Genomic DNA, 19,357 nt, shown 5'->3' with positions numbered 1-19,357 from the left:
AACATACTTTGATCGATGTTCTGTTGTTTCTAACTTATGCAAAATATTATTTGCTCACAGAGGTAGACCACAGAGGTATTATTTGCTCACAACTAGACCACCCTGTACAATCAAGCTATTTGATATCTCTTTTGTAATTCATTACCTTTCTAATGTCTTTCTAGTTATTTATTTTAATAGCAAATTTCAAACCTATGGGACTTTTTTCCAACAAAGGACAACTTTGGACATGACCTGGCAGCTGTGGAGGCAGCTGACAAAAAACATGAGGCGATTGAGACGGACATCGCAGCATACCGAGAGAGGGTTCAGGCAGTTGTGGCAGTAGCGAGTGAGCTGGAATCTGAGCAATACCATGATGTAGCACAAGTGCTCGAGCAGCGTGACAACATGCAGAATCTGTGGGAAGTACTGCAAGAGCTTCTTGCAGCACGAAGGCAGCGCCTGGAACAGCACCTGGCCCTGCAAAGGGCCTTCCAAGAAATGCTCTACATAATGAGTTGGATGGATGAAATGAAGGTAGGCTGCAAGGCCTGGCTTGTTCAACGTTTTTTGTCAAAACTATTTGATTATTGTTGAGCTCTAGATTTTGGAATCTCAAAATCAAGAAGTAAATAAAGAAATGTGAATGTACACATTAATTTCAGTTTTCGGTTTTCATTTAATTGTGCAGGGCCGCCTCCAATCACAAGATTATGGCAAACACCTCCTGGATGTTGAAGACCTGCTGCAGAAACACAGCTTGCTCGAAGCAGATATCACCATACAGGCCGAGCCTGTAAAAACTGTGTGTGCTGCAGCAAGTAAATTTTCTGAAAATGGGGAAGGTTTGTGGTTTGATATATTAATGTGCCGAACGTTTTATTCACTGTTCTGACTTCTTTTTTCTTTTGTATTCTATCCATTGCTATTTTCTTCGCCATTTCTATGTTTATTTTTGATAAAAGGTTATTTGAGACCAAACACTTCTCTCCTTTGCTTGAAAAAAATATGTGGCTGTGTCATGGTGTGCAGGTTACAAGCCATGTGAGCCAAATGAGGTGCAGGAACATGTGACTCTGCTTGAAGATGAATATCGTGAGCTGGGAGACCTGGCAATTGCGAGACGGGCCCGTCTTGAAGATTCACGCCGCTTACACCAGTTCCTCTGGGACACGGCTGAGGTGGAGGTTTGGGCCAGGGAAGTGGAGCCTTTACTGGCATCTGAGGACATTGGACGTGATCTCACTGGTGCCCAACGCCTCCTCACTCGACATGAGGCCTTTGAGGTTTTTATGTTCCGTTTTTCTTCATTTTATTCCTTCTTTAATCTTATTCAATTGACACCTTGTGAAGTTTGCAACAGTAGATGGTTGAACTTAAGAAGGAAAGGAAGACTTTTTCTTCTTCAGGTTTCAAAAATCTTGGAATAGCTTGATAGTGGGTTCACAAAATGTGGCAAAGTTGAACAGGAGAACAAGAACACAATGCAGTGGGAGGAATTGTAAGTGAAGGGTGGGAATGGGATCTCAGCAGTGTCGAAGAAACCAATCTCCAACTCAGGATTGATGCACCAGAGCTAAAATCTTTAATACATGTTCATGGAAAAGAGCAAGCCTAGTATTGGCTTAGTGGTTAGGGTGGCGGCTTGGGATCCGAGGGTCCTGAGTTCAAGCCCCGTTGGGCCACTGAATTAATACACCAGGAGGTTGGCTCAGCCTGTCATCCTTCCGAGGTCGGCAAAATGAGTACCAGTGTACTGGTAAGGGGGACACTACATCAGCGGCATATCCGCGTCCCAACCAATGATGCAACCAGCAGCCACAGGCTGCACTCAATAGAGAGATGGAAAAGAGCACAACCCTTCGGGTTTGTTTGTCCTTAAAGCAGGGTTCTTATCCAAGTTTGGAGAGGAGAGGGGAGGAGGAGGGAAAGGGGTCCATTGTATTTCTTATCCAAGTTTGAAGAGGAAAGGAGGGAGAAAAAGGGGTACATTGTATTTCTCATTCAAGTTTGGAGAGAAGAGGAGAGAGGGAAAGGGGTAAGAAGGGATGCATTGTATGAGAAAAGCAGAGGAATAAAAACATGATAACTGAATGGAAGCGAGTGTCACATACAAACATAAGATAAGCTTTTTTGCTGAGAAAATATACCAGCTCTCTGTCCAACTTACTTCCAATTTAAAACAGATGCTTATAAGGGCTAACATATACATTCAATACAAGTTTTAATGCCAGAATACTGAGGAGTTATATAATTGTCTTCCAGAACTCATTTTATGTTTCCAAGTAACATAAGAGTAAATTTATCATAAACAGGGATACATACTGTATACTGTTGATTTGATACAATAATAAGCAGCATAATACTTTTGATAGTCAGTGCTAAGCAAGTACATGTAAAAGTTCAGAAATAGCAGCACATATGAGTTTTAACAAAAGCAGGCACATTAAGCACATTATATCAACTGTGAGAGTGTGTAAATGTCTAATTTTGCATGTCTAATGTATTTTCACTTCTGCATTCCACCTTTTTATTCCATGGAGGATAACTACTTTATTTGTTGGTCCGCCAATCTAATTTTACACAGTCTTAAAAATTAATTATCCCCTTCAGGTGGTGGACTCTCAACACTAACCATTACTTTAGCAGCAGCCTTCTTCATGTACAGTGCTGGTAGGGAAACAATTCGTTTCACAATCACCATTATTACAACGAAGCAAATGAGTCCCATGATGAGGTACTGCAATATTTTAGCTCCCCAACTTCCAAAAACTCCCTTCAACCAAGAGACCAGTCCAAGATCATTGGAGTTGTAGTTGTTGTACTTCGCCCATTCCGCTTTGATCTTTGAAGCCAAATTATTGATGTGCTTGGAGTTGTCAGGTATGTAGGTGCAGCATTCAGCACCAACGGTGGCGCATGTTCCCCCCTGGGCAGCGAGCAACAAATCCAGAGTAATGCGATTTTGCATGGTTATAGTTCGTATGGCTACCATTTCAGCATTGATGTCAGAGAGGCTATCAGAGATGTTGTTGCCAAGTTCCTTCAAAGAAGCTGCCATGTTGATAACTTCTCTGGTAGCCTTTGCCATGCCAAACATCGGAAAAGCAATCATGAAGAACCGTTCCATGTTGCGAATGGCTCTTTTCCTCCGGCTTGGTGTTTGGAAGGGACAGTGAGTCAGCAAGTACATGCGAAGCACCATATAACCTAAGTGGCAGGAACCTGACCATTCCTTGGGGGGCCATAGGTCAGGTCAGGTATGGGAACATGTGCCAGAACAGCGCGTCACTGCATCCACTTTCCACCGATACTCTCAGGGGCCTCCGTCTGGCCATCCCCCAGGCAGATGCCATGCCCATCCCCATCTCCTTGAGATGCCGGTCAACCTGCTGCAACCACGAGGAACGTGGTCGGCCCATTGGCCTCCTCCATTCACGAGACTCCCTCGCTGAGAGAATCTGGTGAGCAGGATCAGCATCAGGAAAACGAGCCACATGCCCATACAGCCGCAACTGATGCTCACGGACTATGCAGGTAACAAATCTCATCCGAGTCTCTCTCAGCAACCGCTTGTTGGACACAAAATCCGACCAGCGATAGCCAAGGATTCTCCGAAGAGACCTGGTACCAAAGGAATTAAGTCTCTGTCTCAGATCCTTGGTCAGAGTCCAAGTCTCGCACCCATAGAGCAAGACTGGAAGCAGCAATGACCTGAAGACTCGGACTTTCGTCCTCCCGCACAGGTACCGGCAGCGCCACACCCCATTATCCAGTGAATCCATGACTCCCCAGGCCTAACCCAGACGTCTATTGACTTCTGACTCACAGCCAGCAGAGACATGAATATCACTGCCATGGGAAGTGAATCTCTCCATGACCTCAACATCCTCACCACAAACAGACACAGACAGGACAGCAGCATCTAAGATGTCATTGAAAGCCTGGATCTTTGTTTTGACCCAAGAAACCCATAATCCCAGCGGCTCCGACTCCTAATTCAGCACCTCGAGGGCCCCCAAAAGGATATCTAAAGTCTCCACAAAGATGACTGAATCATCGGCGAAATCAAGGTCTGAGATCTTGACATTCCCAAATGATGCACCGCAGCTTGATCTCTCCGACATCCTCCCTAGAATCCAGTCCATACAAGTGCTGAAAAGTCTGGGGGCCAGTACACACCCCTGACGAACTCCAGTAACAACTGGAAATAAGTCAGAGATGATATCACCACATTTCACAGCACTCTCAGTATCAGAGTAGAGTTCACACATCAGATCGATCAGTTTTGGTGGCACCCCACGACGACCAAGAATCCTCCAGAGGGCATCGCGATTCACTGAATCGAATGCTTTACAGAGATCAACATAGGCTGCAAGCAGCCCCTGCCGAAACTCTCGTCTGCGTTCATTGAGGACCCAAAGAGCAAGGATATGGTCAATCGTTGACCTCTTTGGTGTAAAGCCTGACTGCTCTGGACGCTGGTGCTCAAGCAGATGGTGGCGAACCCTATCAAGAATTATCCGAGCAAAGACCTTGCCCGGCACTGAGAGCAGCGTCACCCCTCGGTAGTTGTTGCAGTCTTGACGATCACCCTTCCCTTTCCAGAGAGGGACAACAAGGCCCCTCTTCCAATCAGTTGGGATGATGCCTGTGTTCTAGGCAGAGCACAAAACTGCATGCAACGACACGAGTGCAGCATTTCCACCAGCCTTGAGAAGTTCAGCATGGATGCCACAGATCCCTGGAGCTTTATCCCATTTCAACCGCTTCACCGCAACCCGTGTTTCCACAAGCGAAGGTGGACCACAGTTGATTGTAGGGTCAGCAACAGGGATTGTACCACCCCTGACGTCCAACTCGACAGCTGGTGGATAAGCCTGGAACAACCGCTCAAAGTAACCGGCACCAGCGGGCCTTCACTTCGGACTCCTCTGTCAAGAGCCTACCACTCTATGCACTGACTGCAGTGCTCTGAGGGATGGGCTTGGATGAACGCAATGTGAAAATTCCCCTGTAAGCGGGACGAGAATCACCTGTCCACAGGTGATGCTCTCCCCCCTCACAGATTCCTCGCACATAGGCCTCCTTGTGCACCCTTAGTGCACGTACAGTTTTACGCCTCAGCTCCCTGAACAGCTCATCTCTGCCATTCAGCCTGGCCCTGCCACTCTCGTCAATGGTATCCAGTGTCCCTTGAGAGACAAAATTCTTCTTTGCCCTGCGGTGAGTTCCAAGACATCCACCGGCAACATCAAGGACGGTGGTCTTGAAAGCACTCCAAAACTCTTCAGGACCCCCCCAAAGCACCCAGACCCCCCAGTGTCCACTCAGCCTGTTCGCAAACTCATCAGCTACCATCTCATCCTTGAGCTTCCAATATCCAGCCGAGGCTGGGATGGTATCATTCTCCCAGATTTAAGGTGCAGCTTTAGAGTTGCAACAACAAGCCGGTGGTCAGTATTGAGGAACTGAGCACTCTGGTAGACCCTGCAGTTCTGCATCATCCTCAAGCGACCATCAACGGCGACATGGTCAATCTCCTTTGCCACACCGCCAGCGTTGGAATACCAAGTCCAGCGATGAGCTTGTGGGCGCTGAAACCATGAACCGGCCACCCTATGTCCATGACTTCTTGCAAAGTCAAGGAAATTAGTGCTATTCTGGTTCATAGTTCCTGACCCGTGGGGACCAACACATGTCTCATAACCATCCCTATCAGTTCCAGTCGATGCATTGAAATCCTCCAAGACTAGAAGTGTATCTTGTCTGGGGCACTGATCAACCACAGACTCAAGCGTGGCGTAGATTGCATCCTTCACGGTGAGATCTCTCGCCTCAGTCGGAGCATAGACAGACAACAGGGAAATGACACCCAAGGAGTGACGAATCCTTAATCTCATAATACGCTTGTTGACCGGTGTTACCTCAATTATCATTGGGGTCAGCTTATTGGACACAGCTACAGGAACTCCTTGGGCATGGTAACCATCAGAGCGACCAGACCAATAGTAGGTGTAACCACCCGCCATGATCTCACAGCAATCCGGTCTCTGAATCTCAAAGAGTGCTGCAATAGCAATGTTCAAACGCTTGAGCTCAGATGATAACGGAGACAGGTGATCATCCTCTCTTAGGGATAGGACATTCCAGACACCCACCCAAAGGGACTACCTCAGGTTAACCCAAGGAGACCGCCGTCTGGTGGACGACACCTCAGCACCACTCCGACACACTCTCCCGCAATCTTACCCGGGAATGTTACGTGGTTTCCCTCCTCATCAAAGATTGGGGGTCCTGAAGGCTTTGCCCCAATCCCGTCATCCGGTGAGCTGCCCTGCAAAGGGAAGCTGCATAGGAGGTACTCCCACGGAATGGGTTTTCAGATTTATTTGCGTTTTTTTGTTTTGCGGAATGAAGGGTTTGTACGGTTGTCAGAGTGAAAATCCTGCCACCAACCTCCTCATAAAAAGTAAGCCAACTGCAGGAGGACGTCCGCAGACACAGTTGGGCACTAGATATGGATGGCTGTTGGCTCACAAGGCGATCCTCCGCCCTTTGACAGGTTTTGTTTTTAATCCTGTTGGGTGTCCATATCCAAACACCCTCCTCACCAAAAAAAACCTGGTGGGGGCGACAGTTTAGTCGCCGACAACCCAACCATGGAACAGGTTAGTACAGGTTTACATGATACCTGTAGCAAGTCATAGATCTTATCTGGCCTGACCTGAACTTTGTTGAAATACCATTAAGGCATTCAGGGAAACAAATGTGGCTTTATCATCTTCATCTGCTCTAGCATTTCCCTCAGAAACATCATCAGAACCTCCTGTGTGAGCATCACACTTGATTACAGCAATAGCAGAGGGTAAAAGGATAGCTTTTAGTGGATTTGCAATCTTTCAAGTCCGGGTGTGGCAAACAAACACTCGACATGACTTTGTTGCAATTGTGCGGCTCTCCGTCATCTTCAGTCTGAAGGGGAGAAGCAGGATTCAACAGTGGGCACCGCTGAATTGCAACATTTGCTGTTGCTATCAAAACAAGTTCATACATCGTAGCCCATGAGCCAGACAAATGTTGCATTTTAGCTTTTAGCAAAACAGCAGAAACAGCATGTGGCACAAGGAGTATCAAGCGTTTTCCCAAAATAATGGGGTCAGCAACCTGTACCACATAAGAGGCAGCTGCCATGGCTCTCAAACATGGTGGAAACCTGAAGGCAATTGCGTCTAACTTTGTGCTGTGATAGGCTATTGGTCTCATTTTCCTTTCGTGATCCTGCATCAGTACTGCCTGTGCAAACCCTTGTGTTTCATGCGAATACAAATAGAAAGGTCTACTGTGATCTGGTAAACCTAGCACTGGCAATACCAGCTCGAGCTGGGCCACCACTCCTTCAGACCATAACATACAAAAACTTTTAAAAATACAAAACAAAGCTCTTCAGAAAGCAACACGTTTCACAAGGTCGACAAACATAGGTCACTTACATCCTTAAACAAAAGTACTCCCAATTGTAATCCACCTAAATATGAAAGGCACCCGCTGCAGTGATTTTAACTTGTACATAAAACATTAAAATGAGTTGTTTCCATGGAGCAAAATAGAAAATGATGTTTACTAGCTTCAATTTGTCTTTTCCTATTGATATTAACCTAAATCCTTAATACTCTCTCTTTCCATTTTACTCCATTGAAACAACTAATTTTAATGTTTGATATACAAGTGTTTTTGTTGGGATGCACCTTTGTACAAAATAATATTTGTATATATGTTTTTGAGGAAGAAAACTTTCTTAATACTCAAAGTGATAACTTCGTGCATTATTCTGTTCTGTAGGACGAGATGATTGGACGACACAACCGACTTCATCAAGTCACAGCAGAAGGTCAGAGGCTGGTAGATGATGGCCATTTTGGAGCACCACAGATTGAAAAGCGGCTCGCTGACATCGCACAATGCTGGGCAGCTCTTGAGAAGCTAGCTTCCAAGCGCAAGCAGCTCCTTGAGAAGGCTGTGGGTCTTTACACGGTGCAGGCTGATGCCGACGACCTGGTCGGGTGGCTTTCTGCCGTGAGCTGCCTCGCCTCCAGTGAGGACTTCGGTCATGATGAGGCCTCTGCCAGGGCTCTGGATAAAAAGCATAAGGAACTTCACGAGGAGGTGGAAAGCTACCGGTAGGTGCTATGAGTGCTGACATGACTGTTTACACAGAACTTGTTTATTTAAAAATAAATTGTCAGCTGATTGAGTTTGGGATCATTTCTACTGCATCTAATATGTTATCCACATATTCCTTCAGGAAGAATCAAAAGAAAGTAAATTGTATTGTACTCGTATGATATTTCTAAGGATATCCAAATGCTGATCATTTATCACAATTTGGCGAAACGACATAATGATATGGTATTCCATGGGTTTATTGTCATGTAAAACAATGCTGAAAGGGCTGGTGAAGAATTGTGGAGACAGGAGAAGGGTAAAATATGGTTGCAGTTTGAGGAGGGAATTGTATTGTTTTTTTGTCCTAAATATACAATGTCGAGGCTCGTATAAGAGCTAAGAATCGTATAAGACTTAATAAGGAGAGTATGCAAGCATGGTTAATGGGGTTTGAATAAGTAAACAATTGCAAAGTGCTGTCAGGGTTTTGGAGAGGATTGAAGTTTGTTGCCATTTAACAAGATGCTGTAAATGCATTTAACATGATGTTTAGGCCGAAGTCACATTTGCCACGGCGGCCGTCTGGTCTCCAAAATCTACGGCCACTAGCAATTATACGGCGGCCGTAGTATTTCCATGGTCACACAATGTAGCAGTCACATGTGTTTTTATTTTTCGGGGAGCCGCACGGCGTATTTAGAAATTGTGGAGACCGAAAACGTGGGGTTGCCGTACGGTCTTTGATTTGATGTCGCACGGTGACCTTAAGGGGGCCCTGCGGCCATAGAATTTTCAAGGCAGACGCAAGGTAGTCTCAAGGTGCCCGCAAGGTGACCGCAAGGGGGCGCGAAGGCGAACGTGCGGCCAGACGGACGGTAACGAGTGGGTTCATTAGTATTATTATTATTTATTTTTTAACATTTTTTTTTTCGGCTTGTCGAATTGCTACGGCAAACGTAGAAATGAAAAAAGTTATAACTCCATGTTATAATTCCACGGCGACCCCTCCGGCCTGTAAAAGATAGTCAAACGGCATAGGGCCACCTTGAGGCCACCGCAGAAACTCTGCGGCCACCACACGTTTCTGTCAATTCAGAGGGCGTACGGCTGCCGTATCCTCGCCGTAGAGCAAATGTGACTTAGGCCTTAACAAGAAGACCACTTACCTTTGAGCTGTCTAACCTAGGTTCTACTCCTGGCTGACTAAACGGTGGGATTTGTGCTTCACAGGCAGGGTGGCGTAGTATTTCAAAGTGTAATGGATGTAAAGATGAAACCCTCGGATGGATGTAAAGCTGGGCAATAGTCTGATACATACACACACTCTTGTGTGCAGCCTTGAGGCTGCTGGTTCCATCATTGAGGCTGCTGGTTCAATCATTGGTTCTGGGCGCAGCTATGTTGCTGATGCAGTGCGCATATTATCAGTGTACTGGTGCTCATTTTGCCCACCTCGGATGGATGGCAGGTTGAGTCAACCCCACCAGGTATTAATTCAGCAGTCAACGTGGCTCAAACTTAGGACCCTAGAATCCCAAGCCAGCCTTCCTTACTGCTACACCAATGCCAGGCTTACAAGTCTGACAGCATTAGCTGATAGATGTTAAAGATCCCACGATGCCTTTCATGAAGAGTAGACGAGTTATCACCGACATCCTGACCAAATTACAAATTCCTGTTCTGACCCCCATTGGGAAGGCAAAGGAAAACCACCTAGTTTAACATTTGCCATAAGACTGCTGCTTTGGCAAATTACCTCTGAGCAGAGCACCAGAGACTTGATGAAAGTTTGGGTGAATGTGTTTTATTGTATTGTTGTACTGTTTTTTCAGAAGACATTGCATGCTTCGTAACATTATTTGTAACACCTGTGTTGACTAAAATTTAGTGATTTTGTTATTGTTGGGGGATGGGGGGTTGGTAGTGGGGGAGGGGGGTAACAAGCAGTTAAAAAAAAATATTGGCTACAGTTTAGTGATTTGTGTTTTTTGGGGGGGGGGGAGTGTAGTTAGATGGCATCTCATTCATTTATCGATAATTGACTGTCACCTTCTCTGAAATATGTATAACCATGGTATATGAATCTATTATTGTTTTACAATGGTAAACTAATTTTCCTTTCGATTATCCGCATTGAAAAGTGTGTGCATTTGAGCAAATGAATAAATGATGTGCTGATCGATCCCTCAAAGTGCTGTTGGTTTGGTGATGCAGTAGTGGCAGGAAGAGGCCTATCTGGCGAGTCTTCCCAATGGCTAGACGAGTAGCATGTACAGGCTGCTGCGATAACCCTTCAACAGATCTAACTCTGGTCTTGGCCCCACCTAGGCCTGCACTCTCCACCATGAATGAGCAGCTTCAGGCTGTACCACCTGAGATACTTGAAGAGACAGGTGTGGCACAGCATGTGCAAGACCTGGATGTCCAATTCAACACTGTGGCAGGACATGCTGCAGCACGACGTAAGCGCCTGGATGACACATTGGCACTTTATACCATGTTCAGTGAAGCCGAAGCTTGTGACCTTTGGATTGATGAGAAGGGAAAGTGGCTTCACAGCTTACAGATCCCTGACACTCTGGAGGACTTGGAGGTCATGCAGCACAGGTATTGTTCATTTTCTCTCCGCATATCCTCATTTGTAGAGCTTATGTTCTTCGTGCAGTTTCTCCCCTCCTTTCAGGTTATCAAATGCATTGTGCAATGCTGTCCTACATTCATTACTTCTCATCACACAATTTTCTTAATTTCTTCCCTTTGATTTAATCATAACGTAAAGTGTGGTGGCAGAGTACAAAATACCAAAACGATTGTGCACTTTTTGATTGATGCATAAAAAGTTGGCAGATATGTAGACTCATATGCAGGGATCATTTTCAGATCATGGGCCATTTGGAATTATACCTGCATAGGCCACCATCTTAAAATTCAAAATGACTGCCATAAAAAGCCGTTTATATTGTCATAACTCGGCTTCCAATCAAGAGATGAGGATATTTTTGATATCTTTACCTGTAGTTTTTGAGTCAAGGAATACAATGCAATCGGCAATTTTACTCTTACATTTCAGGACCACTGCCATTAAAAATAAAAAATTTGGGTATCTTTTTACGATAACGGAGCAAATGTGAATGTCACGGAAACTCCAAAATTGACATGTGGGGGAAATAGCGCCATCTTTGGTGAGAGCTAGTATTACAAATTATTTTCCCTTATCTTGTGATATGGCATGTTGTGATCAATAAAATTTCTTTTAAAAATGACAAAAATTATAAAGTGCATTTCCACCACTGTGCCGCAGCACATTGCCCACCGAAGGTGGGCCGAGAAGAGTACTTGTGTTGATAATAAATTATTAGTAGAACATGGTTGTTAGTTTCAATGATTCTTTGGGGCGTAAAGTTAAAAAGTTCAATCTGGCTGGTACCTCCCCGAAATATTTTGGACATAACCCGAGGCCATTGCATAATCTGTATGACGTTATCTCCAAAACGATTGTTTCAGTACTGCAATGAAGAGACATGCTGTTGTGTTCTATCAACGTATAGTTTTGGTGAACTGTGCAAAGAAATGGGTCTGCTAAGTTCTTCCCTCTGTGGGGAGTGTGGGTAGGGAGGGAGGGCCCATTTTGAGTATCCCAAGCACATTCATAAAATTTTGTTGAGATTGGCTCAGTCGTGTTTTTTTTTCTTCTATAATACACACACACACACACACACACACACACACACACACACACACACACACACACACACACACACACACACACACACACACACACACACACACACACACACACACACACAGTTACCTTATTTTATATAATGTAAAAGTGTAAACCACAAGCAACAGTTTTCCTCTTGGGAGCCATGGTTAAAAATCATTCATGACAATAACACAGAAGATTACACCGAATGCAGTGTTGACATGGAGATAAGTGCAGTGCAGTACCTTGTATGGGCTGCATTTCTCATTTACCACCTACACCGCAGCAGTGCTGCTGATTTACAATTCCATGTGTGAATTCAAAACTGTTAACAATGATCACTACTTTTGTCCATCGTTTTACGCTTCAGTGTCATTATTGATGGTGCAAAAGAAACACTACAAGGCTCAGCTTCGTGGTGTGAGGTAACCATCACATCTCAGCTCAAAAACCATAATTGGGTGTAATTAAACCTGCGGATAACTAAATTGGTAATGATATATAGGATGCCACAACCGGGCGTAGTGGCGTGCGCCTGTAATCTGGCTACTCGGAGGCTTGGGTTGGAAGATCGCTTGAGGAAAGGTGCTCTGCGCTGGGCCGCGCTACGAGAGGGTGTAGGGCAGCCCGGAATCATGGTGGAACCCAATCCTTATCCCTGTGTCGTAAGAGGTGACCAGGGTTGTGTCAGGAAGGGCATCCAGTGTAAAACCTATGCCAAATCAGTATGCGGATCATAACAGATGATCCGCTGTGGCGACCCCTAACGGGAGCAGGCGAAAGACGAACAACAACAACAACATATAGAATGCCACACATAGATCAACTCACGATTGGTCGACACATAGATCAAGATAGAGGTTGCCCACGATTGGTCAAAATCTGCAATATTCAAACCCATGATATTTAATGGGGAACCAAAATGCCCAGACCACCTCTGCTAATCTATCTCTTAGTACCCTACAAAATAGATTTGTCTTTTTCCGATGTACGAGTGATAATGTCGGTAATTTTGCGATTAAAAGTCGAAATCATCTTCTTCATGATTAGCTGTGACATCACACCCAGAAATCAGCTGCCACATCCGTACTGCGTACGGGTTACATCTCGGTACGATTTAAATCAAACGGTAAATAATTTTTGACTTTCCACAAATATGCCTTGGTGGTTGTATTAATACTAACCGAGATGGTTTCATGCTACACCAATGGCAGAAAGACCTTAGTTTTCCAAAAATTGGATGAGGTTTGTCCGAAGTACCCGCATGTGGACCGGGCCTAGAAAATGTTCGCTTTTGTGCTCGGAACATTTTCCAGAGCACTGTTATGAAACAACAGAGAATGCTAGATATCGTGGTTATCGCCACAAATAAGAGAGGATGTCTGTGTAGTGTCCCACCGTTGTGTGTATGCTGTGCCGTACTGTGTCCCACTGTCGTGTCCGTGCTGTGTTGTATCCCATCGTAAAGTCTGTGGTCATTTCGTGCCGTGTCCCACCATCGTGTCTGTGGTCGTGTTGTGCCATGTCACACTGTCGTGTTTGTGGTCATGCTATGTCTGTGCTGTGGAATAACTGATTTATCAATTAACAGCCATGTGTCTGCTCGATTAATATAACTGTTTCATCAACTAACACAAAATCCCTTATAAACCGTCAAATTAACAGAAAAACAAAACCTACCAATCTGCAGTGAACATGTGACTGGCAGTTTCATCTTCACTAACACTCCCATGTGGCCATCTCCATCTGAATCGCTCGTATGAGGCTCAAAATGATACGGCCCCATAATTCTTCCAAAAGCATTTCCTAACTAATTTTGTCTCCAGTTGTTTCTTCCAAATGCCACTAATCACTTTCAACATACTGAGAACCTTCAGAGTTGCTAATTACGGTGGATTCGGTATCAGGATCCAAAGTTGAAATGCACTGTTTCTCTATGTAAAGTTTCCGTTTCGATCAAGGTGGTTACTAAGTGTGACGTCACTGACAAAAATCGAAAATCAAAACTCTCGGGCTTTTTTCGGGACTTTGTGATTGGCAAAAAAAATTCAAAACTTTCAATGGTTTTCAGTAAAAAAAATAATTGCGTTTGAGTTCCCCTTTAAGGGTTTACATGCTATTTCAAAAAGTTGTGGACAGATTATGATAAAACTTTGTGGATGAGTTGGGTAGGTGACAAGAACAAACCGATTAGCTTTTGTTTATTGTCTGGATGCACATCCCGTCTATCAGTGGGATACAAAACGTAAACTGTTCAGCCTGGCTGAGGTATGCACCTTCCTGAGTGCTGTTCTAGTTTTATGCTATTTTTACCTTTTTCATTATGCAATGGTATATAGATGAGCGGCATAGTACGTTATAAATAGTCCTCTGCCTGCAATTTTGAGCAAAGAAATAAAGGCTCATTCTTTTTTCAAACGACTGCACATGCACACGCAGGGACAATATCGACTGGTCCAACATCTGAAAATGGCCGTCATTTGTCCATATATTATCTGAGTTTGGTGCTTCAATCACAAAATACACAACAGGTTTGCTATACCGCTCAGCTCTAACGAGTTGTACTGTAACTAACTTTAACAACTGGAAATCTCCTTTGTGAACCAGTTCTTCTATTGTTGATTGTTATGAGAGTATTGTGTATCATGTGCATCAAATCATCTTTCTTAATGAAGTAACGAGCAATATTTCATAAAAATAATAATAACATTCTTTTATAGCTCGTTACATTTCATACCAAATCTAAATGCACTTAACAAGAAAAGTTGTATATGCAAGACTCATATCTTTAAGTGTGCAATTAAATTTAAATTTAAGTTATTACACAGAACTATAACAGCCTTTACCTGGTCTATACAAACAAATTTTGGTAGGTTGAAATGCACTGTTTCAAACCTCCTCCACCAAGTTTTGTCATAATCTGTCCACAACTTTTTGAAATAGCATGTAAACTCTTAAAGGGGAACATGTAAACCCTTAAAGGCTTGCTGTCAAACCTCGCGTCAGATTCTGCAATCCGTCCAGACGGCATCAGCCCACGTGTCCTAAAAACCTGCTCCTCTGCTCTTGCTCACGCACTTTCTCTGTTCTATTCACCCTCGCATTTGCTCAAGGTCATCTTCCATCTGCTTGGAAATCAGAAAACATTACCGCCCTGCATAAAAAGGTGCAAAAACAGATCCCTGCAACTCCAGACCAATCAGCCTTCTCCCAATCATCAGCAAGGTTATGGAATCCATCATCGCTTCAGACATTAAATCCTTCCTCTTCTCCAATGGCCTGATTTCCGATCATTAATTTGTTTTCAGAACAGGTCAAGCTACCCTGGATATGCAGCTTCTGCTCTCCCAACAATGGATAGAGGTCCTCAATGCCGGACATTAAATCAGAGCTCTATCCCGAGACATATCACGTGCTTTTGACATGGTTTAGCACCCTGCCCTGCTGACCAAACTCTCTTCCTGTGGTATCCAAGGCCATATCCACTCATGGCTCGCAGACTTCCTCTCCTGTCGCAGCCAACGTGTGGCCCTAAATGGAGTTCTTTCATCCCCTCTTCCTGTCCAGGCTGGAGTTTCTCAAGGGAGCATTCTGGGCCCTGTTCTTTTTCTGGTTTTCATCAACAATCTTTCTGACTCTCTGGAAAATCCTCTTTATCTCTTTGCGGATGACTCCACCCTGTGCTGTACCATCTGTCATCCCTCAGACCGGCAGGCAGAAGCTTCTTCGCTCACTGCAGATCTGGGTAAAATCACAAACTGGTCCAACACGTGGAACATGTCTTTCAATCCGGACAAATCTCACACTCTCACTTTGTCTCTCCGAAAGGACCGTTTGGAACCCCCCCCTCCCCCCATCTACTTTCTCAGCAATCCTCTGGAAGAAGTCCTTTCTTTCAAGCTTCTGGGTCTCACCATTTGCCACGATCTATAATTCCTGGGAAAGCCACATTTCCAACCTGGCCTCCAAAGCTAGTCGCCGACTGGGAATTCTCCACAGTGCAAAGTCCTTCCTCGGCCCACCTCAGCTCCTGACCACATACAAAGCTTTTTTCCGCAGCCTGATGGAGTACTGCTCTCCCCTCTGGGCTGGTGATCCTGCCTCTCACCATTCTCGGCTTCACGCTGTGGAAATCAAGACATTTAGGATCATTGGTTTCTCCAGCTATGAGGCTGAGTCTTTTGGTCTCTCACTCTCTCACTGCAGGCAGGTTGGTGGTATTTCTGTCTTCTACCATCTCCTCTCCAGCCTGGCTCCTTCGGCTCTATCTGAGATATGTCCCCCCACCCCCCATATATTTCCGCAGGGCGCTCAAGGTCCGCCAGCAACACCCCTCTAGTAAAACTACCAAAATCATGAATCACTGCTCACTTTCACTCTTTCATTCCTCTTTTTTCCCACCTTTGGAACAAAGTCCCACACTCTCTTCAATCCCACCCTTCTCTCCAGGTCTTCAAAACAGCTGTTCACCACCATCTCTTATCTTTCCCCATCCAAAACCATGATCTTTTCTATCCCTGCTTCTCTGCCCCCAAACCCACCTCCTTCAAATTCCCTGCTTTCCTTCCTGAAAGTCCCTGTCATGTAAGGACCTGAAAGTACCTGTGGTGTCCATCTTGTTTACCCTGTGTATCTTACCCCATCCCTCTCCCTTCCACAGATCTCCTCATGTCTCTGTTCCACACTGTTGTTTTTCCTTCCCTTTCCCACCCGTCTTGTCTCCTGCTACCCTTGCTGTACGTTAATTGTGTGTGTTAGCTCTCATACGAGCCTTGACAGTGTATACAAAAAAAAATAATGGTACGTGCTGCATCCTTGCTTGATGCTCAGAATTTAAAAGATAGATAACGGACAAACAACCATAGATTGACATTTGTGGGAAGAAAAAAAATCCTCCTTGATTGTAAAAAAAGGATAGAGAAAAAAGCGGTCATAATAATGTCGCCCGTACTCAGAGTGCTCTCGGATGGGATGTTACTTCCACCAATCTCAGCAGGCGTGCGTACGTGCGCGCGCACGCGTGTGCATGCATAAAAGTCAAGTCTGCTGTTGACTCATGTGTAGTATCTGTCTGCATGTGTTGGTGTTTTGTGTCGTAGCTCTTCCACAAGCCTTAGAGTCTGTAAATAAAATATAATAAAGCATAATGGGAGTATTGTGAGTAACATTCACAAATCTTGTCTTTCAATGCAGTTCAAGTACATTATCACAAAATAGTTTCCATCTATTTTTTTTTCAGGTGGGTCAACTCTCAGGGTTCAGTTGACCATGTGAAGTAATTTTACTTACATTGGGCTAATTGATCTGACAGGGTGGCCAAATTATTTTCTCACAATGATTGACCTTGTGCAACCGAGCAGTGACATTTCTAGTCATATTTATTAATCTAATTTACAAGTTTTTGGTTCTGTTGGTTCGGAATAATCTTGCAGATAATTGGTGAGCCATTATCACTTTGATGAAATATGATATTAGGGAGCGATTTACATTTACCTTGCTTTGCAAACAAGATGCAGCTGTTTCTTAAAATCCTCCTTAGGTGATTTGGGGTTTAAATGTTGAGGGTACCCGTGGGACGAATGGATACGGTCACATGAAAAATAAACGTATCTGCATCTCCTCAGGTTTGAGACTCTAGAGCCAGAGATGAATGGCATTGCTTCGCGTATTGGCATTGTAAATGATCTCGCAAATCGGCTGCTGCAGGATGAGCACCCAAGTGAGGCCGAGATCAAGTGCAAGTCAGACAACTTGAACTCCAGGTATGAAAGGCATGATTACATGTGGATGGCCAGATATTTGGAGGCAGTTGAACCATTGATGTTTTGGAATAGTCAATGCCTTGTTCACAAGAAGTATTGAATGCTTCAGCCTTCAGAGCAGAGCAGTCTTCTTAATTCATGAATTTGCAATGATGGTTTAAAATCTTTCAAACTAGCAGCAGGATGAAGAACACAGTTTGCTTTGTTTCTTTTACCCTACTCATTGTGGTGATGTAATACAGGGGGCTGCAAAAGTAGGTATACAGTAAGGATTATACCAGTATTATCAGTATTATAATAGTGGTGCAATGATTCATTTAATACTAGAATTCATTCATTAATACTAGATTAATATGTTTATTATTGATATGTTTATTATTGGTATGTTATTATTGATATGCTTGTATAATCAATAAAATACGTTTTGTGCGCACGTTTTGTTTTTCATTACTGTATACCTACTTTTGCAGCCCCCTGTATACCGCCTTAAGGAGAAAAATAGCAATAAAACAAGTTACAAAAACAAACTGTTATGATCGAAGCCCACAGCCTGACATAAATATTTAATGACTCGCATTACTGAAACTGTTAAGTCCTGACATTTTTATTCACAATAATTTGAATGTTTTACCTGAACATATTCAATGCTTTGTGAAGTTTTTTTTTTTTCCAAATTTAAAAATTGCTTCATAAGAAAGTGATTGATTGAGAGAACATAAACTTACTGATCAATACACAAGGCAGTATTTTACAAGTGTACTTATAAATATATCTGTTGTCAAATTTTGAAACTGTCCCGCCAGCAAGCATTCAATGGTGGATGTTAAATATCCTATGAAGTCCTTTGCGAAGAGTAGGCGAGCTATCGCCAGCACCCTGAACAAATTCAAAATTCCTGCCCGAACCAGCAGAGGGCATTGCATCGGTGGCACAGCCACATCCTCAGCCAAGGATGCTACCCTGCAGCCTTGTGCTGCATACGGATGATGAAGAAGAAACAGAACAACAACAACAACAACAACAACAACAACAAAGCCTGTTTTTATTCTGCTTTCCACATCCTGCTTTATAATCCAGCTTGTACAGTTTAATTAGTTTATTTATGGGTGATGTATGGGTATCTCTTATTTAAATAACAAAAATAGAGACTGCATATTTTAGGTGACGTGAAGATTATCAATATCTACCACAATGGCCATGATGAAAAGACATCAGGTTGACTATACCAAGGACTTGTCTATTAGCCCAACTTTGTTAAATTATAGCCCCGATGGTTAAAACATGGTGTACAGCAACTTGTCAACGTCCCGGCGCACTCTCCAACCAAGGTGTCAGCAATCTTAGTCTTCATTTTCCTCTCCCTTGTTATTATGACTGCATGACATGTTGTTTTATCCTTTCAGATGGAAGGATTTCTGTGATATGCTGGAAAAGAAGAAAGATGGCTTGCATTCAACACTCCGCCTCAAGAACTTTAAACTGGATTCTCATGAAACCAAGATGTGGATAAAAGACAAAACAAGAGTTATCGAGTCAACCCAGGACCTGGGTAATGACCTGGCAGGTGTCATGGCCTTGCAGCGGAAACTCTCAGGCATGGAACGAGACCTGTCTGCAATCGAGGTAAAGGGTGAATCAATAATCACAAATTTGCAATATCAAATAATCATTTAGATGCTGAATTATTAAATAAGTCATCAGGATTATATATTCATATACTGTATTTGTATTATGGTGTTCT

The 19,357-nt window shown here is 43.8% G+C and overlaps 1 protein-coding gene across 5 annotated transcripts in view; it reads left to right on the top strand.

The window, feature by feature from the left end:
* The window catches only part of LOC147012353 (spectrin beta chain, non-erythrocytic 1-like), a 330,873-nt gene that overhangs the window by 246,800 nt on the left and 64,716 nt on the right, over window positions 1–19,357 (top strand). For all 5 annotated transcript variants that reach the window (XM_085856438.1, XM_085856436.1, XM_085856437.1 and 2 more), the window contains 7 exons: window positions 217–519; window positions 674–827; window positions 1,015–1,268; window positions 7,825–8,162; window positions 10,477–10,755; window positions 17,479–17,616; window positions 19,020–19,239. In XM_085856438.1, the coding sequence (XP_085712564.1) occupies window positions 217–519; window positions 674–827; window positions 1,015–1,268; window positions 7,825–8,162; window positions 10,477–10,755; window positions 17,479–17,616; window positions 19,020–19,239 (1,686 nt within the window). The remainder of the gene's footprint in view (window positions 1–216; window positions 520–673; window positions 828–1,014; window positions 1,269–7,824; window positions 8,163–10,476; window positions 10,756–17,478; window positions 17,617–19,019; window positions 19,240–19,357) is intronic.

Source organism: Eptatretus burgeri, chromosome 15 (genome assembly GCF_056783735.1).
Source record: "Eptatretus burgeri isolate ZD-2024b chromosome 15, Ebu_testis_v1, whole genome shotgun sequence".
Taxonomy (NCBI): Eukaryota; Metazoa; Chordata; class Myxini; order Myxiniformes; family Myxinidae; genus Eptatretus; species Eptatretus burgeri.
Note: the sequence above shows the minus strand (reverse complement) of the source record. Positions and strands in the feature narration are given on the sequence as shown.